Source organism: Malaclemys terrapin, chromosome 2 (genome assembly GCF_027887155.1).
Source record: "Malaclemys terrapin pileata isolate rMalTer1 chromosome 2, rMalTer1.hap1, whole genome shotgun sequence".
Classification (NCBI taxonomy): domain Eukaryota; kingdom Metazoa; phylum Chordata; order Testudines; family Emydidae; genus Malaclemys; species Malaclemys terrapin.
The window spans coordinates 43,362,266-43,382,980 of NC_071506.1; the positions used below are offsets into that span (position 1 = coordinate 43,362,266).

At 44.8% G+C, this 20,715-nt stretch overlaps 1 protein-coding gene across 5 annotated transcripts in view; it reads right to left on the bottom strand.

Annotated features, from left to right (window-relative positions):
* The window catches only part of TMEM67 (transmembrane protein 67), a 63,278-nt gene extending 52,275 nt beyond the window's left edge, over positions 1 to 11,003 (bottom strand). For 4 of the 5 annotated variants that reach the window (XM_054019180.1, XM_054019179.1, XM_054019178.1 and 1 more), the window contains exons 1-4: positions 10,570 to 11,003; positions 6,706 to 6,794; positions 4,100 to 4,193; positions 2,562 to 2,661 (exon numbers count right to left, since the gene is read on the bottom strand). In XM_054019180.1, the coding sequence (XP_053875155.1) occupies positions 2,562 to 2,661; positions 4,100 to 4,193; positions 6,706 to 6,794; positions 10,570 to 10,753 (467 nt within the window). In that variant the 5' untranslated portion in view covers positions 10,754 to 11,003. Of the gene's footprint in view, positions 1 to 2,561; positions 2,662 to 4,099; positions 4,194 to 6,705; positions 6,795 to 10,108; positions 10,180 to 10,569 lie in introns of all 5 variants that reach the window. The other variant, XM_054019181.1, reaches the window with a different exon arrangement.
* Positions 11,004 to 20,715: the final 9,712 nt, after the last annotated feature.

Genomic DNA, 20,715 nt, shown 5'->3' on the forward strand with positions numbered 1-20,715 from the left:
GTCTTCAGACCTGACATTCCTGGGGGGTGAGTCAGCACTGCAAAGCTGAACACCGTTCATCCTTTGCAGCAGTTTCCAACCTCGTTTCCCCACCCTAGCCATAAAGCACAGCTGCCTTCCCTCAGCAAGCCCAGCCAACATTCCCCCTGCTTTAGGAGCAGTGCAGTCAGTGGCAAAATTTGCAGACAATACAAAATTACTCAAGATGGTTGAAAACCACTGGACTAAACTTTTTTTTTTTCTGGGAACCCAGTTGAAGAAAATTATTGATGCCCGCGACCTAACGGAGCTGGGGATGAGGGGTTTGGGAGTGGCTCAGGGGTGAGGGCTGTGGGGTGGAGCTAGGAATTAGGGGTTCAGGGTGTGGAGGGGGTCTTGGGCTGAGGCAGCATGTTGGGGTGCAGGAGGAGGTCAGGGCTCTGGGCTGGGGGTGCAGGCTCTGGGGAGGGACCAGGGATGGGGAGTTTGGGGTGAAGGAGGAGCTCTGTGTTTGGGGGGCTCAGGCTGGGGGTTGGGGTGCAGGAGGGGCTCAAGGCTCTGGGCTTGGGGTGCAGGCTCTGGGGTGGGGTGGGGGGGTTGGGGTGCAGGAAGGGGTTCTGGGTTTGGGGGGGACTCAGAGCTGGGGCAGGGATTGGGGCATGGGGTTAGGGCCTGGACTTACTTCCAGTGGCTCCCAGTCAGCGGTGCAGCTAGGGTGCAGAGGCAGACTTCCCGCCTATCCTGGCACCACAGACCACGCTGCACCCAGGAAGCAACCAGCAACAGGTCCGGCTCCTAGGCGGAGGTGCGCAAGCCGCTTTGCACAACTCTCGCCCACAGGCACCGCGCCCCCTCCACCACAGCTCCCATTGGCCAGTTTCCGGCCAATGGGAATGCAGAGCTGGTGCTCGGGGTGGGGGGCAGCGGGGAGAGCCCTGTGGCTCCCCCACCTAGAAGCCAGATTCACTGCTGGCCGCTTCCAGGGCGCAGCATGGTGTCGGAGAAGGTAGGCACTAGCCTGCCTTAGCTGGGCAGCACTGCTGACGGGACTTTTAATGTGCAGCTCATGCTGTGAGCCAGTACTGGGTCGCGACCCATGGTTTCAGAAACATTGGTTTAGTCCAAAGCCAATCATGAAGAAATATAAAGAGATCTCACAAAACTGGGTGACTGGGCAACAAAATGCCTGATGAAATTCAGTGGTGGTAAGTGCCATGTAATGCACACTAGAAAAAAAATCCTAAACTATACATAGAAAATGGATGGGTTCTAAATTAGCAGCTACCACTCAAGAAAGATCTTGCAGTCAGCTGTAAATAGTTCTCTGAAAACATCCACTCAATGTGCAGTGGCAGTCAAAAAACAAAAACAAACAAAAAAACTAACTAACAATGTTAGGAACCATTAGGAAAGGGATAGATAATAAAACAGAAAGTGTTTTCACCCTTCAGCTCCTTATATAAATTCATGGTATGCCCACATCTTGAATAATGCATGCGGATTTGGTCACCCATCTCAAAAAAGATATATTGGAAGAGGTACAGAGAAGGGAAACAAAAATAGGTAGGGTTATGGAACACACTGCATATGAGGAGAGATTAAAAAAAGACTAGGGCTTTTCATCCTAGAAGAGAGACCAACTTCTACTGATGAGAAAGACAAGCTTGCACAGAGCTCTCCTTCAGCTCTGTGAAAGCTTGTCTCTCTCACCAACAGAAGTTGATCCAACCAAAGATATCCCCATCATGTCTCTCCAATATCCTGGGACCAACACAGCTACAACACTGCCGGTCCATCAACTGCTATTAGCCAAGATGTTCAGAAACACAACCCCATGCTCTGGTTGTTCCTAAATCTGGGACTGTTAGAAGCTGGGAGTAGATGACAGGGGATGGATCACTTAACAATTGTCCTATTCTCTTCATTCTCTCTGAAGCATCTAGCACTTGTCACTGTTGGAAGACAGGATACTGGGCTAGATGGACCATTAGTCTAATCCAGTATGGCTATTCTTATGTTCAAAACTTCAGATTAAGTCCTGGGATCACATTTCAGCTCAAGTATCGAGTCTTTTTTTTCCCTTTTGTGTTCATAGCACAATGTTTATTAGAGGCCTGAGACTAATCCCAATGAAGTCAGTGGGAGGCTTTCCATGGTTTTCAATGGGAGCTGGACAAAAATTAATTTTACAAGCTCATTTCCACTATTATTCAATTAGCAACAAATAAAGCAGTACATATTAATAAGAGAACACGTTGTTCCCACTCTACCATCAGTCAGAAGAAAGACTGGAGTTGCAAATTTAGGATACTGGCCCTGCAAGATATTTAGCAACCTCTACTCCCGCTGACTTGAACATGAGTTGAAACCTCTTGTCTTACTGCTATTTATATTGCCACAAAGCAATAGGGACATCTATAGTATATGCAAGAGAGAATGCCCCAATTAACCAGAAGTATTCATATTTTATCCAACAGATAGTTTGTTCCCAGGGAGCATTCCATTTAAATCACATCATCATCATCATCAGGATCCATACAAAGCAGATCTGAATACATACATTTAGAAGAAAGAATACTTACCTATCTCCCAAAACATTTGAAGCAGAGAATGATGGTTCATTTGCATCACAGTGTATACACAATGCTTCATTCAACAACGTGCCATTAACATCTCTTTCCACTAAGTGGGGAAAAAAATGTAAATGTGAGCAATAGCATGCTATAGAGTATTCCGCATAGGTGTTAAAGCTGCTTACAAAAATAATGCTTTTAAAGAACATATCTAGGAAAATCTGGCTCAGAAATGAATACAAAATCAGTTTGCATTTTCTAAAACTCCTGAGTCACAATTAACAAATATCCTGTGTAAGTAATACACACACCCTAGTAGTTTTAATTATAAGCCAGGGGCAAAAATGAAGCGAGTTTCTCTACACTTGTGTTAAGGAGGAATTTATATTCAAAACAGGATATTTGTAACTAAACTGCAAAATTTTGAAGGAAGAAATAATTCTCTTTGAACAGCAGTAATTTAATCATTTTTATGGGATAAAATAGCTTAAATTTCGAAATTTAAGCTTTCTAAAGCAACTAATAAAACCACAGATTAATAGTGTTAAAGAACTAAATTATAGATGCTGTGCAAAGATGATGCACATGTGAACATATCACAAACGCAAGATTTTTTTCGCCCAAAGCTCTTTGGTGTTTAAGCTTTTTCCTTTTTTTTTTTTTGTTTTTGTTTTTTAAAAACTTAGTTTTTAGACTATTTCCTATGGGGATAAGAAATGTATTTTGTAACCCTCATGATGCTTAAAGGGAGAGGTTTCAGCTAAAAATGTATTCTGGCTCTTAAACTGGTATTCTTTTTCTAACATTAAACGACAGTTGGGTGTATCTTAAAGCCACCCTCAGTCACATTATTAAGACTTAAATCAATGATCAGGAAGAATGAACCTAGTACAAAGACACCTGGTTTCTGTTTTTAAAAGAACAAAACTCTTTTGGATAACCAATACTAAACATTTCTACAGCAAGTTCCCGAGCCTGTATGTAGCCAGAAAGCAAGCTATGAGGCGAGGATAATGTATCTTGTATTGGTCTTATTTTCAGTGTAAGATAAATAATAATAATCAGGCTTCTCTACATCCAAAAGGGTTTGAAATAGGAGACATATGATTCAGTTACAATAATTCCTGTTAAGGGTTTTTCAGAACTGTGCCACCTTGCAGCAACGAGCAAGATCTTAAATACACCAAATTGACAGAAGCCTTTTATGCTTCAAGCAGGTCTATAAAAATCAGGATATACAGAGATCATTCTATGCTTGCCAGGGGTAGGCAGAAAGGGTCCGGTAAGAATAATCAGTCTTTAGTTTTATTTTCTACTTTCAAATGCAAGGAATAATGGCTAGAGGACACTGTTTTGTCTGCTATGGGTTTGTGGGGTTTTTTAGGGGAGATGGGTTTAAAAAACAAGATGAATATTTTTTTTTTTTACATTAGAACTGTAAACATCAATACTTTGATAACTCTGGCTTGCTGTGGTAATACACAATGCTGTTTTGATAAACTCAGATGTTTAAGAACAACATTTCATATTGTGTATAGATTACTTACCTAAAATTTCATTAATGGCGCATTTACATTTTCCTTCTGTAGTTAAGCCTTTAGGACAAGTAATACAATTCCACCCATCTTCAGTAACACCACTCTAAATAAAGTTTAAAATATTTGTAAAATCCTTTATAGAAGTCCTCTAGAACTGAAATACATTATTTAAAATAGAAATTATTCATGTATTCTAACATGCATAACATTCACAAAGCTGTCTGAAGAACATACTAAAGACCTTAGCAAGGAGAACCATCAATATATTCAATGGGGCTCCATTCAGACTTAAGGATCCGACTGATCTTTTCAGAGGTTTGGGGTCACAATACAGTACCTAGTTAGAGTACAAGAGGAGTTTTTACTTAGTTTGTTCTTCAAAAGCATTAGTTGAAATCCATTTATGCCATCTTGGAAATAAAGTGTTTAAAAGTGCTTGTTTTACAATAGAAATGGAGTAACAACATCTAACAACAACAACAAAAAGAATGCTATGGTTATCACCAATGCAGAAGTGATTATAGGTAGGGCCTTACCAAATTCATGGTCCATTTTGGTCAATTTCAGGGTCACTGGACTTTAAAAATAATAAATTTCAGCTATTTAAATGTGAAATTTCACAATGGTATAATTGTTGGGGTCCTGACCCAAAAAGGAATTGGGAGGGGGGGGGTGTCTCAAGGTTATTGTACAGGGGGTTGCAGTACTGCTACCCTTATTTCTGCACTGCTGCTGGCAGGAGAGCGGCAGCTGTTAGCCAGGCGCCCAGTTCTGAGGGCAGCACCCTGCCAGCAGCGGCGCAGAAGTAAGGTTGGCAATACCATACCTCTTTCTTCTGGGCTGCTGCCTTCAGAACTGGGCGGCTGGAGAGTGGCGGCTGCTGACTGAAGGCCCAGCTCTGCATGCAGCAGCACAGAAGTAAGGATGGCATCATACCCCATGCCACCCTTACTTCTGCGCTGCTGCTGGCAGTGGCTCTGCTTTCAGAGCTGAGCTCCTGGCCAGCAGCCATCGTTCTCCAGCTGCACAGCTCTGAAGGCAGCACAGAAGGAAGGGTGGCAATACCACAACCCTCCCCCCCATAGGCTTCCGACCAAATACTAAAAAATAAACAAGAAAAAAGAAGCAAAAAAAAAACAACTGAGCCTAGGGACTTCATAAAGGAGTAGTCTTTGTGTATAGAGAGAGCCTAAGTGACTCATGGCTATTTCTACACGGCACACCTTACCCTGCCGCTGTAAGGTATACAGTGTAGCTGCTGTCAAAGTCAGACTCAGGACTCATAGTTTGTTAGACCACTCTGTTTTATTAGCACAGCGCTCTGCTAATACATTCAGATAATGTGAGCCTCCATGCAAGATTCAAACAGTCTTATTTATACAGATAAAAGGGTGCGAACTAAACAAAGGGACAGAGAGAGCAAAGTTGTAAAATTTGCATAGGGCACAATATGCATATCCTGCTTCCTTATTAACTCTTATCGATCTAAGGCTAATGCTTCACCAATTGCCCTTAAGTGGGGCAATTCATTAAGCAGTTAATATCTGCTTTCCTGCCCCCTGGCTTGCAGCATTTCTCATTTCTACTTAAAGGTACATACAGCATTATTTAATTCATTATATTTCTTTAATATAATTCATTTCACTTTCACACTGCTCTCCTGCCGAAAAGATACCCCCATCCTCCACCCCACAAGGGATGGTAACTTTGTTGTCGGCAGAGCGTCTCGCACTGTCCACAAGGAGGCTTTTTGTCTGTAAAACTTTTGTCGGTCGGGGGGGGGTTGTTTTGTTTTTCAAACCCCTGACCAACAAAAGTTTTACTGATGAAAAAAGAAGAACAGGAGTACTTGTGGCACCTTAGAGACTAACAAATTTATTAGAGCATAAGCTTTCGTGGACTACAGCCCACTTCTTCGGATGCATACTGATGAAAGTGCAGTGTAGACATAGCCATAAAGATAAGACTATAACATAAATAAGAGATTAAACCAATATTTAGAATACCCGTAAGTTGTTTGCTCACTCATGACATTTTATACGTCTATTTTTTCTTAAATCATGCTTAAATTGGTCAGCTTTTCAGCAACCTGTTGTTCTACAACTTGTTTGATTAGAAAAGTATTTGGTTGAGAGAATGAGCAAACCAAACAGTTATTCTAGGCAGATTTACACTTGCCTATCGACTTATTTACATTCAGTATTACTGTTTATTTCAGTATCCTTATTCTAGCCTCATTGAACATTTCTTGGCAATGGCTCACTTTTGCAAACATAAAATTTACAGCCTTTAAACATTAAAAAAAAAGTCAACTTTTCCCACAAAAATTAAAAACAATGTTCTCATCTTACATTCAAAGGAAGCTCCCCACATTTGTCATAGACAGCTAAAACTGTTGTAAGATGAATTACAAGTTTCATAAATATGGCACTCTTACCTATACCGGAATACAAATTTTGAATAGTTCTAAATAAAAAATACTGCTGTTAAAACAAAGTTTAAAATTTTCCAAACAAAATTAAATAAATTTTGTAATTTTTTTTAATTGAAACATGAAGACCTGTAAAACTGCAAAAATGTATCATCACATCACAACATGTAAAGTTTATACCTACCATATTCTCTGGGCATTTTTCACAAATAACAGAAGGCCCACCATTATTAGAAACCATCTTGAATCCTGGTAGACATACACATGAAATACCTAAAAAGTAAATGTTTTATTTTACACCCCAATTTATACAAATAAAAAACCCAACTCTATTTTAGAGCAATGGCTGCAGCTCTTAAATGAAGACTCTCAATTTCCTGCTTAAACAAGTACAATGTTTGAATAAGAACTGCAGTAAAAACACTCCTTTTAGAATGTTCATGTTAGAGTTCAGTTTTTACCCTTCAAAAGCAGAATAACTCTGAAAGATTAAAGATAGCCAAGGAAAACAACTGTCTTTTTTGTGTGCAAAGAGCGTCAAAGTTATTTTGTAAGCTATTTTAAATTTAATACTTTTAAAATATATTTTTTCCTTTATTCAAACATGAATAGTAAAATAACCTATCCTCAAATACTATTCCACGGGCTTGATGCTGTGAAGTGTGCAGTGCTTTCAACTTCCACTGGTTTCAGCTGTGAAAGTTGAGGGCACACCATGCCACACAGGAATGGGCCACTAATTGTTTACATTTTTTGCTATTTCTATTACAAAACAAAAGCTGATATAAAATTAAATATGTAAAATATTGAGCTATGTCAATACTCAATTTGACAATGCCATTTAAAAAAATTCTCAGAACTTTTTCATATCACTATTATTCCCTTCTTTACATGAATATACAATACTCGTGTATCAACAGCATGTTTTTAAATTTTATTTTATATATATAAATTTATATATATATCACACACACACACACATTTTAAAACAGAAGCTATTCTAAATGCTCTCTGAGTTCCACTGTATTATGCGATCTGCTGAGTTACAAACACCTCAGGAATGGAGGTTGTTCGTAACTCTGAACAAAATGTTATGGTTCTCTGAAACCAATGGTTCTTTCAAAAGTTTACAACTGAACATTGACTTAATACAGTTTTGAAACTTTACTATGCAGAAGAAAAATACTGCTTTCCTTTGTTTAGTAGTTTACATTTAACACAATACTGTACTGTATTTGCTTCTCTGTCTCTCTCCTGCTGCCTGTTTGCATATTTCCAGTTCCAAATGAGGTGGGTGGTTGACTGGTCAGTTCATAACTCTGGTGTTCATAACTCTGAGGTTCTACTGTAGTAGATCTTGCCTTTCTCACACCTAGTTTTTATATATAGATTCGAAGAGGAAAATAAGCTTTCCTGCTTTTTCAGCTTCCAATCTGTTTCATAATTTTGAACTAGTTATTGCACTGCCCTTGTAGTTCATTTCAGGCTATTCAACAGTAGAACCTCAGAGTTACGAACACCTTGGGAATGGAGGTTGTTCATAACGCTGAAATGTTCGTAAATCTGAACAAGCCTTTATTGGATGCTGCTCAGAGCAGGGGCTCACAGCCCTGCAGTGGCTGCCCAGTGAGTGGGGGTGGGGACAGGTAGCTGGTTTTAGCCCCCAGATGCAAGGGTGATGAGTGAGGCACCCTGGGGCACCGCAGTGTCAGTGGGTGCATGGTGCAAGCTGTGGTCTTTTAAAACTGAGCTGCTCCTCCAAAGCTCAGGCTCCATCTCCAGCAGCTTACACTCCAGGTCAGGTTTCAGTAGCAGCTCAGGAAGTTTTCTTCCCAGGCTCTGAGCTTGCAAGCTTGTCGTCCTCCTCCTGCCCAGGGGGGAAGGAGAGGGAAAAACAGCATTCACCACCTCCCACCTGTAAGTGGCTGCCCGGTAGTGGGGGACAGGCAGCCCAGATGTGCCTACCTTTAAGATACAGGCACAGTAGAGTATTTGCTTTTTTTCTTTAAGTCTCTGCTGCTGCCTGATTGGTTACTTCTGGTTTCCCATGGTGTCCAGTTGACCATTTAGTCCAGTGGCCCCCAACCTTTTTCGTCTGGCGCCACCGAGGACCGTGGCCGGAGGACAAGCATCCACCGAAATGCCACCGAGAAGTGGCAATGTCAATACATGTCGCCGCCAAAATGCTGCCGAGAAGCAGCGTCATCCAGAGGCGTCGCTGCCGAAATGCTGCTGATTTTCGGCGGCGACGCCTCTGGATGACGTTGCTTCTCAGTGGCATTTCAGCGGATGCTTGTCCGCCGGCCAGTACACGGGTGCACTTAGACGCCATGGTGCCCGCGGGCACCATGTTGGGGACCATTGATTTAGTCAGTAACTCTGGTGTTCATATCTTTGAGGTTTTACTGTACTGAACCTATCTGATCAAGTAAATGTTTGCAGAAATGTACAATTTTGTCAAAGACCCAGAATTGTCAAAGACCCAGAAATACTTATAATCATCGTATATCAATCACATATTGTGGAAAGAGTATTTAATCAAGTTTCAGAGTAGCAGCAGTGTTAGGCCTTGGCTACACTGGCAATTCACAGCACTGCACTTGCTGCGCTCAGGGGTGTGAAAAAACACCCCCCCTGAGCGCAGCGAGTGCAGCGCTGTAAAGCGCCAGTGTAATCAGCGCCTGCAGCGCTGCACGCTCACTCACAGCACTGCAAGCTATTCCCCTCGGAGAGGTGGAGTACTTGCAGCGCTGCGAGAGAGCTCTCGCAGCGCGACTACACAGTGCTGTAGTGCCAGTATAGACCGGGCTCCCAGTGCTGGTAGCTATGCCCCTCGTGGAGGTGGGTTTTTACCAGCGCTGGGAAAGCTCTCTCCCAGCACTGTGCAGCAACCACACAAGCCACATTAAAGCACAGCATTGCCAGTGTAGACTAGCCAGAACAAACTTTGTTCTCTCATTTCTAGGCTGCAGCTTGGGATAATTGTTACATGAAATGAAAAAGCTGATCACATCAGAATGACATTCAACTGGTCAAAATGATATAATAATAATTAATAATAACTAATGGAGATATCCCATCTCCTAGAACTGGAAGGGACCTTGAAAGGTCATCGAGTCCAACCCCCTGCCTTCACTAGCAGGACCAAGTACTGATTTTGCCCCAGATCCCCAAGTGGCCCCCTCAAGGATTGAACTCACAACCCTGGGTTTAGCAGGCCAATGCTCAAACCATATATTTTTTAACCTTCCTCTTTCTCTGCTTCATATCTGTCCAAGATTCACACAGTCCGAGGAGACTGAATTTCTTCCTCAGCTGTATTATTGTAGTAGAACTAGTCAATAAAAATAAGACCTTCATTTCAGGTTTAATCCTATTCTTAAAAACAAACCCAAAACCACAAACCAACTAAACACTGCAGAAATGAGAAACTTGTATTGCAAAGTTCCCACAAGGTGAAGTTGTTGCCCCACGATGGTGAATGTACTGCAAATTCAACCCACCTATGCTATTCTGAAAAACAAAAGTCTTAGGACAAAATGCTCTAGATCACCACTTTCCCCTGGCAGCATCACTACCCCACTAACCATGTTTGATCACTGGAGACATGTCACCATTTCGCAGGTAGTTCATGTGCAAAGAGCGAACATCCCGGTTTCTGACATGCAAAAGATGAATTGAAACAAACGCTTCAGTGTTGTAAGAGCCAAAGGTTGAACAACGCCCCCGTCCGCCCCTGATTAGGGTGACGCACTGCTCAGCTCCTAGGGGCTACCACAAACACGGCTTTAAAGGGTACTTTGTGAACGCAGCCCGCAGGCGGGGCGGACCGTAACATGACGCAGCCCCCTCAGCCCAGGGGCTCTGCCACCCCGTGACGAGCGGAGCCTCTCAGACCAGCTCCCCCGCCGAGATGGGGGTTCACCCCCCCAGTGCCTAGTCGGAGGGGGATGGGGGCAGGTTAGGCTTCTCACACACCCCACCCCGCCTGCTAGGAGACAGGACTCCCTCGGCCCGCGTCGCGGATGGGCCCCTCGCTCGCGCTCACCCCAGGCGCCCCGCCCCTGGTGGGGCCCGCACTGGCCGCACGCCAGGCTGGAGATATCGAAGTAACGGGCATCGCCGCAGTCCTGCGGCTGGCGCAGAGGCAGGGAGAAGCTCTGCCCAGCCGAGAGCCGCACGCTGAGCACCAGGAGCAGAGCAGCGGCGCCATAGCGCCCCGCCGTCGCCATGGCTACTCAGCTCCCAGCAGCCTCCAAGCCCCCCGCCGAGTAAAGAACAGTCCCGGCTACGGACAGCGAGAGGGGCCAGAAACAGTTCAAGGCAGGTTCTTTCTCTTAGGAATCACGGGGAGCTGCACATGGGAAGAAAGGGTGGTCTGGTGGCCGTGCGACTCCTCACCTCCCCTGCACCACAGGGGAACTTCAAGCTTAGAAAAACACAATGTGGTGTGAGGGAGAAAAAAATACAAAAGACTGCCAGTTAATTTAGAGAATGGATGAGTGTGGCAGAAAGAGGCAGACCATAAGAACGGCCATACTGGTCAGATCAAGGGTCCATTTAGCCCAGTAGCCTGTTTTCCGACAGTGGCCAATGCCAGGTGCCCCAGAGGGAATGAACAGAACAGGTAATCATCAAGTGATCCATCCCCTGTCGCCCATTCCCACCTTTTGGCAAACAGAGGCAAGGCACACCATCCCTGCCATCCTGGCTAGTAGCCAGTGACCCTGATGGACCTATCTTCCGTGAATTTATCTAGTTCTTTTTTGAACCCTGTTATAGTCTTGGTCTTCATAACATATTCTGGCAAGGAGTGCCACAGATTGACTGCATTGAGTGAAGAAATACTTCCTTTTGTTTGTTTAAAACCTGTTGCTTATTCATTTTATTTGGTGACCCCTAGTTCTTGTGTTATGAGGAGTAAATAACCCGTCCTTATTTACTTTCTCAGTCATGGTTTATAGACCTCTATCATATCCCCCCTTAGTCGCCTCATTTCCAAGCTGAAAAGTCCCAGTCTTATTAATCTCTCCTCATATGGAAGCTGTTCCATACTCCTAATAATTTTTATTGCCCTTTTCTGAACCTTTTCCAATTCCAATATATCTTTTTTCAGATGTGGCGACCACATCTGCACGCAATATTCAAGATGTGGGAATACCATGGATTTATATAGAGGCAAAATTATATTTTCTGTCTTATTATCTATCCCTTTCTTAATGATTCCCAACATTGTTTGCTTTTTTGACTGCCACTGCACGTTGAGTGGATGTTTTCAGAGAACTAACCACAATGACTCCAAGATCTCTTTCTTGAGTGGTAACAGCTAATTTAGATCTCATCATTTTATATGTATAGTTGGGATTATGTTTTCCAATGTGCATTACTTTACATTTATGAACATTGAATTTCATCTGCCATTTTGTTGCCCAGTCACCCAGTTTTGAGAGATCCTTTTGTAGCTCTTTGCAGTCTGCTTTGGACTTAACTATCTTGAGTAGTTTTGTATCATCTGCAAATTTTGGCACCTGTTTATCCCTTTTTCCAGACCATGTATGAATATGTTGAATAGGACTGGTCCCAGTACAAACTCCTGGAGGACACCACTATTTACCTCTCTCCATTCTGAAAACTGACCATTTATTCCTACCCTTTGTTTCCTATCTTTTAACCAGTTACAGATCCCTTAGAGGACCTTTCCTCTTATCCCATGACAGCTTACTTTGTTTAAGAGCCTTTGGTCAGGGACCTTGTCAGAGGCTTTCTGAAAATTTAAGTACACTAATCCACTGGATCCCCCTTGTCCATATGCTTGTTGACCCCCTCAAAGAATTCTAGTTGATTGGTGAGCCATGATTTCCCTTTACAAAAAACATGTTGACTATTCCCCAACAAATTATGTGCATCTGTGTGTCTGACAATGTTGTTCTTTACCATAGTTTCAAGCAGTTTGCCCACTACTGAAGTCAGGCTTACCGCCCTGTAATTGCCAGGATCGCCTCTGGAGCCATTTTTAAAAATTGGCATCATATTGCCTATCCTCCAGTCATTTCGTAAAGAAGCTGATTTAAATGATAGGTTACAGACCACAGTTAGTAGTTCTGCAATTTCACATTTGAGTTCCTTCAGAACTCTTGGATGAATACCATCTGGTCCTGGTGACTTATTACTCTTTAGTTTATCAATTGGTTCCAAAACCTCCTCTAATGACACCTCAATTTGGGACAGTTCCTCAGATTTGTCACCTAAAAAGAATGGCTCAGGTTTGGGAATCTCCCTCGCATCCTCAGTCATGAAGATTGATGCTGTGATAAATGAAGTGGGGGGGAAGGTAGCTCCCTTTTATGGACACCCAGCCAACCAGTTAGCTATAAAGTCCCTCTTGGTGGCTGTTCTCTGCTTGCTTTACCTGTAAAGGGATAAAAAAGTCCCCCAGGTAAAGGAAAGGGAGTGGGCACCTGACCAAACGAGCCAATGGGAAGGCTAGAACTTTTTAAAATTGGGGGAAAAAAGCTTCCCCTTTGTGTTGTTCTCTGGAGAGCGGATACACAGAGCAGCAATGCTGTAAGCAGCTTTAAAACCAGGTATGAAAAATCATCAATTCATACCTCAAACCTACTTATCTAAAACCTCAGATATGTAAGTAAATCAGGGAATGTCTAAAAAAAGTGATTAGGGATATTTCTTTTATTTCTTATTGGTTTGTGATCTCCTCTGTGCTAACCCCAAATGCTTTTCTTTTGCTTGTAATCTTTAAGCTAAACCTCAAAAGAGCTATCTTGATGCTTAATTTTTGTAATTGTTTCTTTTAAAATCTAGCAAAGCCTAAGTTCCAAATGTATTTAGTTTCTTTTTGTTTTTAATAAAATTTACCTTTTTTAAAAACAGGATTGAATTTTTGTGTCCCTAAGAGGTTTGTGCATATGTTGTTTAATTAGCTGGTGACAATAGCTGATTGCCTTTGTTTTTTTCCCCTCAGCTCTTCCCGGAGAGGGTGTGTGAAAGGGCTTGAGGGTACCCCACAGGAAGGAATTCCCAAGTGTTCCTTCCTGGGTTCTCAAAAGTGGGGCGGGAGAGGGAGGGTTTGCACTTAGGTGGTGGCAGCTTCTACCCATCCAAGGTCAGAGAAAAGCTGTGACCTTGGAAGATTAATACCAGCCTGGAGTGGCCAGTATTCATTTTTAAAATCCTTGTGGGCCTCCCTTCTGCACTCGAAGTACTAGAGGGGGAAATCAACCCTGACAGATTCAAAGAATTAATTTAGTTTCTCCGCAATGACCTGATCATCCTTGATTGCTCCTTTAGAATCTTGATTGTCCAGTGGCCCCATTGGTTGTTGTACTTAAAAAAAACATTGCTATTACTTTTTGAGGCTTTGGCTAGCTGTTCTTCAAATTCTTTTTTGGCCTTTCTAATTATATTTACTTCATACACTATATACACTTCATTTGCCAGAGTTTATGCTCCTTTTTATTTTTCTCACTAGGATATAACTTCCACTTTTTAAAGGATACCTTTTTGCCTCTCACTACTTTTTAACTTTGTTGTTGTAGTGGGGTGAACACCCCGCTCCAGGACTGAAGGGGTTGGAAAAGGCCTGCAGAGGGCTGGGGAAGGAAGCAAAACCCTGGCTGATTGGGGGAAGTGGCTGCAGCTGGGGCCATGCCCCAAACAGTCTAACTGGGCTTTATAAGAAGGCCAGGGCAGCCAAGAGCTTAGTAGTCTCTCCTCTAGCTGTGGAGGGAAAGAGGCCTGACTGCTGGAAGGTTGAGAGGTACTTGGGAATGAGGCAGGGCTGGGGAAAAGCGAGAGGAGCAGGGGAGCTCCAGGCTGGTGATTCCCCAGGCTTTAGGGCCTGGTTCCAGGCCCATAGAGGTACTGGGTGGTAGAAGAAGGCAGCAGGTCAAATCCCCCTTGCCAGTGATGAGTGGCATACACTGCAGTCTGCCCCAGGGAATGGGGGCTAGTTTGTGACTGGCAGTAGCCTTATACTGAGGTGAAGTGGGGATTCCCCTGGGAGGGGGAGACCCAGAACTGTGGGGTTATTGCCTGGGGGCAGCACCCCAGATAACAGGGCACCCGGGTCTGGGAGGGACGGGGGGGGGGGGGCAGCAGTAGCGGATCACTGGCTGACAGATGGTGCTCTAGAGGGCTGGTGAGCTAATTCCTGGAGACACCAGCAGGAGGTGCTGCAGGGGTGAGTCTTACCATGTTACAGTTGTTTAGCCACAGTGGCACTTTTTAGTTCTCTTACTATGTGTGGCTTTTTTTTTTTTTTTTTTTTTTTTTTAATTTGGAGTATACATCTAAGGTGAGTGTCTATTATGGTAGCTTTAAAAAGTTTCCATGCAGCTTGCAGGGATTTCACTTTTGGTGCTGTACCTTTTAATTTCTGTTTCATTAACTTCCTCATTTTTGTGTAGTCCCCCCATCTGAAATTAAATTATACTGTGTTAGGCTGCTATGGTGTTTTCCCTGCCACAGAGATGTTAAATTTAATTATATTATGGTCCCTATTACCAAGCAGCCCAGCTATAGTCCCCTCTTGGACCAGATCCTGTGCTCCACTTAGGGACTAAATCAAAATTGCCTCTCTTGTGGGTTCCAGGACTAGCTGCCCCAAGAAGCTGTCGTTTAAGGTGTCAAGAAACTTTATCTCTGCATCCTGTCCTGAGGTAACATGTACCCAGTCAGTATGGGAACAGTTGAAATCCCCCTTTATTATTGAGGTTTTTTATTTATTTTTATAGCCTCTCTAATCTCCCTGAGCATTTTGCAGTCACTATCACCATCCTGGTCAGGTGGTCGGTAATACATTTCTACTGCTATATTCTTCTTATTCGAGCATGAATTACTATCCAGGGAGATTCTATGGTACAGTTTGGTTAATTTAAGATTTTTTTTTACTTCATTTGATTCTATGCCTTCTTTCCCATATAGTGCCACTCCCCCACCAGCATGACCTGTTCCGTCATTTTGTACTCTGGTATTACTGTGTCGCATTGATTAAATTGGAGGGAGGGAGGATGAGAAATAAGGAAGAAAAAAAGATGAGTAGGCTGGAGAAAAGGAACAAAGAAAGGGGAATATAAGAACCGCATAAAATATAAGGTCAGAGAACCCAGTAAGAGGAGGTTCTATAGACCGAGGCAGGAGAAATAAACTTGGCTTAAAATAGGTGTGGGGTGTGTGTGTGTGGTTTCTCCTCCTCTTCTCTCTCTTCTCCCCCCCCCCCCCCCCCCCCCCCCGCGCAAAGCAAAGGTAAAATAAGAAGCAGTGAGCAGAAAACAGCAAATGGGACACAACTCTAAATACCTTCCTCTCTCAGCTCACCTTTGACTGTATCCTGTTTTACCTTTTTATTTGGAAAGGTTGGCAGACTTATGCTGCAGAAGAAAAGTGGCTGGATGAGAAGGTAGAAAAGAGAGGGTAACTTCTTCTCCCTTTTCCCCAGTTACCAAAACCCACCTGTATCCCTCATGCTTCTCTAAACCCTACCAAAACTTCTGTACACTAGATGTCTTCATTATTATTCCTGACCATCCTTTTCCTGACACAAAATTACATGACAGTTTATGATCCTGTGTGCTATTATTGCTTGGAAACTCATACCATGTTTATCACACCAATTGCTTCCTAGCACTTCCCAAATGAATACCCATTTCAGCAGTAACAATGACTCTCTTAAGGGTCTAGTTACCTGGTGACAGAGACTTTATCTTCCTGTGCCAGTAACATCTCTCCTGGAGACAGCAAAGAGGCCCAGTTGTCATATAAACTCAATCTGCCTACATGTTCTTGTATTTTTTCACAATAAAATAAATAAGAAAACTATGTCCCCATGCAGCATGACTAGAAAGCTGGAGAACTCTTTCCAGAAAAACTGGCACCTATTTCCAAACCAAAATTGAAGATAGTTGTTACTCAGATGGAGAGCAGAATCCTGACTTCATGCTCTATATCCTAATGCCCAGTCTCTAAGGCCTGGTCTAAACTGCTACGTTTTTTTTTTTTTTTTTTTTTTGCCAAAAGGCAACTTTTGGCAATGAAACAGCAGAGGTGTACACTCTGCAAAGCCAATTTTTGCAATGAAACTCCTCAGTTGCAGCACTGTAATGAAACCACCTTGATGAGTGTCATAAAGCTTTTTTGCTCCAAGGTTTTATCGTTGTAGTGCCAGTGTAGACACCATGCTTGATTTTTAGCGCTGTTATTGGCCTTCAGAATGTGTCCCACAATGCCCATCTGCATCACTCTGGTCAGCAGTTTCAACTCCGCTGGCCTGCCACCAGGTAAACAACCTTCTATCCCTCCCCCTTTAAAGCTCCAGGAATTTTGAAATTCCCCTCCCTGTTTGCACAGCACGGAGAGCTCACATCGCATCCTCCCAGGTGACCAGGGCGGCTCCACGCAGCAAACAATCTCCCGCTTGGACCACTGGAGCTACTGGATCTGATAAGTGTTTGGGGAGAGGAGGCTGTCCAGTCCTAGCTGCGCTCCAGACGTAGGAATTTTGATACCTATGGCCAGATTGCAGGCAGCTTGTGTGAAAAGGGATATGACTGGGATATGCTGCAGTGCAAAGGTGAAAGAGCTGAGGAAGGCGTACCACAAAGCAAGGGAGGCAAACCATCACTCTGGTGCTGCACCCCAGACCTGCTGTTTTATAAAGGAGTTGGACGCTATCCTAGATGGCAACCCCACCTCCACCACCAAGAGCACCGTGGATACTTTAGTGGGTCTGGAGCCAGTGGAAAGTGTATCTAACTCAGAAGAAGTAATTGATGAAGAGGTGGAGGCTGAAAAAGATGTGGAGCCCATGGCAGGGTTGCCCAATGGTGAATCCAGTCAGGAGCTGGTCTCCACTCCAGAAGTGTCTAGCCAGTCTCTGCAGTTGCTCTTTGGCAAGCCAGAAGCAGGAGAGGAGACCCCTGGTAAGTGGTTTTGCTTTGTGAAGTTCTGAAGCAGGTTGAGGGCAGAGAAATGTAGAAGGCTGGCTTTGTTTCTGCATGATGGGCATTTCCCTGCACAGTGAGGCAGTATGGCCCTGGGGTATGTGGCTGCTCAAAATCAGCAGCCAGGCATTCTGCCTTGGCAGTCTACCCCTGGGTAAACTTTTTGCCCTTCACAAATATTATGCAGCATGCAACATGTGGCTATAACAATCAAAATACCTTCCTCATGAAGGTCTAACCTGCCATATAGGCATCGCCAACGAACCTTTAACTAGCCAAACACCCATTCAATAGTCATTCTGCACCTACTGAGCATGTTGAACCGCTCCTTACTGCTCTCTAGGTTTCCCGTGTACAGCTTCATGAGCCATGACATTAAGGGGTACGCTGGGCAGTGTTCCCTCTAATTTTTTGTCCATGTGCAGAATGAATTTTGTTATGTACACCAATATGGAGGTGATATATGAAGGTGATGTGTCATATTGGTACACATAAAATTCATGTGGTGGGGGTGGGTCCAAGAGGTTTGGAGTGTGGGAGGGGGCTCAGGGCTGTGGCAGAGGGTTGAGGTGCAGGGGTGTGAGGGCTCTGGGTGGCGGTGTGGGCTCTGGTGGGGGGGGACTGGGGATGAGGGGTTCAGGGTGTGGGAAGGGACTGAGGGCTGGGGCAGAGGGGTGGGGTGTGGGGGACTGTGGGCTCTGGGATGGGGCCAGGGATAATAGGTTTGGGGTGCAGGCTGCCCTGAAGTTGGGGGGGGGGGGGGGCGGAGAGGACTCCCCCCAGCCCTCTCACTGCAGCAGCTTGGGGCCAGGGAGAGGCACCGCTCCCAAGGTGCAGCAGTTCCAGCAGGCCTGGGCTGAGGGAGGGTCTCCTCTCCTCGGAAGCTCTGGTGGCCCTGGGCCAGGCTGAGGGAGAGGCTCCTTTCCCCGGCCACACAAAGTCAAGGGCAGGTCCATGCTGGGGCCAGCAGGGAGGGGCGCCTCTCCCTGCCGCAGCAGGTCCACACTGGGGTTGTCGGGAAGAGGCGCCTCTCCCCACTGCAGTTCTGAGCCCCTGTGCGGGGCTTAATAGACAGCTGCACAGCCATGCGGCCACACAGCTTAGAGGGAACTTAGATGCCGGGTCTCCCAGGATCACGATGGACATTTTGACTTCCCTGTACGGTGATCATATGGTCTAGAAAGAAAGTCCCTGCTTGCAGCTTTCTGTACAGGCCACTATTCCTAAATATACATGCACCTTTCCGGACTACCCCACATTGATGTCAGTGAAATGCCCATGGTGATCCAGAAGCGCCTCCAAAACCTTGGAGCAGTACCCCTTCCAATTGATGTACTCCATTGCAAGGTGGCCCGGTGCCAGAATTGGAATGTGTTCCATCTATCACACCTCTGCAGTTAGGGAAACCCATTTCTGCAAAGCAATCCACATTTCATGCACGTTGCCAAGAGTCATGGCCTTTGCAGTAGGATGTGATTAAGGGCCTTGCACGCTTGTGTTAATATAGCCCCAGTGGTCAACTTTCCCACTCCAAACTGGTTCACGATTGACTAAGAGCAGTCTGGAGTTGCCAGCTTCCATACTGCAATCGCTCCATGCTTTTCCACTGAGTGTGCAGTTCTCATTTGGGTATCCTTGCACCGCAGGTCTGGGGCGAGCTCCGCACACAGTTCCAAGCAGGTGGCTTTCTGCATCCGAAAGTTCCCAGACCTGTATAACAAGGCGATCCTACCACTCAATGCTAGTTTCTTGAGCCCAAAAGCAACGTTCCACTATGTTTGGCTGTTCTGTGAATGCCAGAAGTAACCTCCTGTTACTGCTTTCCATGTCGGACACCGCTTCAGGCAACTGTGACTGCCGTTGCCTTCGTAACTTCAAGAATAACTCCACTGCTATTCACAATGTGCTAGTGATAGCTTGCAGAGAGTGGAGATGAGCGCAGGATTCATTCCTGCAGATAGATGTGGTGGGGCAAGCAGAAGACAAGGGACGTTGAAAAATGCTGCAAACTGAAGATGGAAGCACATGGAATGCTGGGATGGAAAGCAGTGCATCATGGGGCATTGAGCCCGGACCAATGATGTGCCACAATCCCCTCCACCTTCCCACAAGACCAAGTAGCAGAAGGGGGAGAGCTGCACTGTGCAATGCTCTCATTGCTGCTGCAAGTGTGAACGCGCTCTGCTGACAATGAAAGACAATGTGAACACACAACAGCGATTTTCTTTAAGTGTTTTTTTTTTAATCACTGACCAAACTCTTAGTGAAAAAAATCTGCCAATATAGACCTAGCTAAGGCATCTAGCACTGAGAATAGGGACTTCATAACCCATTCATTTACCTTGATAGCGTTACAGGTATCCTATGTCTCGTCTAACCAGAAAACAAACACCCAGCCTGCTCAACCCATGTTAATACTATTCCAGCCAGCACCAAGACAGGATGGGAGGACGCTACCCTGGAAACAAGAGGCAGAGAGTGGAACAATTGATAATGCTAAGGTGGCGGTTCTCAAACTGGGAGTCAGGACCCTTCAGGGGGTTGGAAGGTTATGGATGGGGGGAGTTTGCGAGCTGACAGTCTCCACTCCAAACCCTGCTTTGCATCCAGCATTTAGAGGGTGTTAAATATAAATTAAAAACACTTTTTTATATAATTAGGGGTCACACTTAGAGGCTTGCTATGTGAAAGGGGTCACCAGTACAATAGTGTGAGAACCACTGTACTAAGGAGATGCCAAACTAGACCGTGAGACTGAAGGTCGGGAGTCCCCGACTCTGCACCCTCAATCTGAATCAGACAGGCCCTTTGCCCACTATGAGGCATGAGCTCCCTCCCAGCATATGCACACTGCCCACGATGGCAAAGGAAAAGTGGAGCAGCCTAGGACATGCTAGGCATGCGCAGTTGCGATCCAAGCACTGGGGAAAGCAACGGCAGCCACGAAAACGATCGACGCATGCTGCTGAGCTCCGATGAGCCGACCGCCTATGAACGTGCACATGCGCAGTGAGATGCGGTGATGACAGCGGGAAGGTCACGCACACATGTACACTGGTTCCGGTTACAAGAGGTTGCAGTGACACTCTGCCATAGGAAGTCGAGTTTGCACATGCGTAAAGACAACCCTGGCGTAAATTACCCGGGCGGGAAGAAGCTGCAGGGTCGCGCATGTGTAGTGTAGGCTGAACTGTAGCGTAGGGGGCGCGCATGCGTGTGGGCCCGGTCAGTTGGGAAAG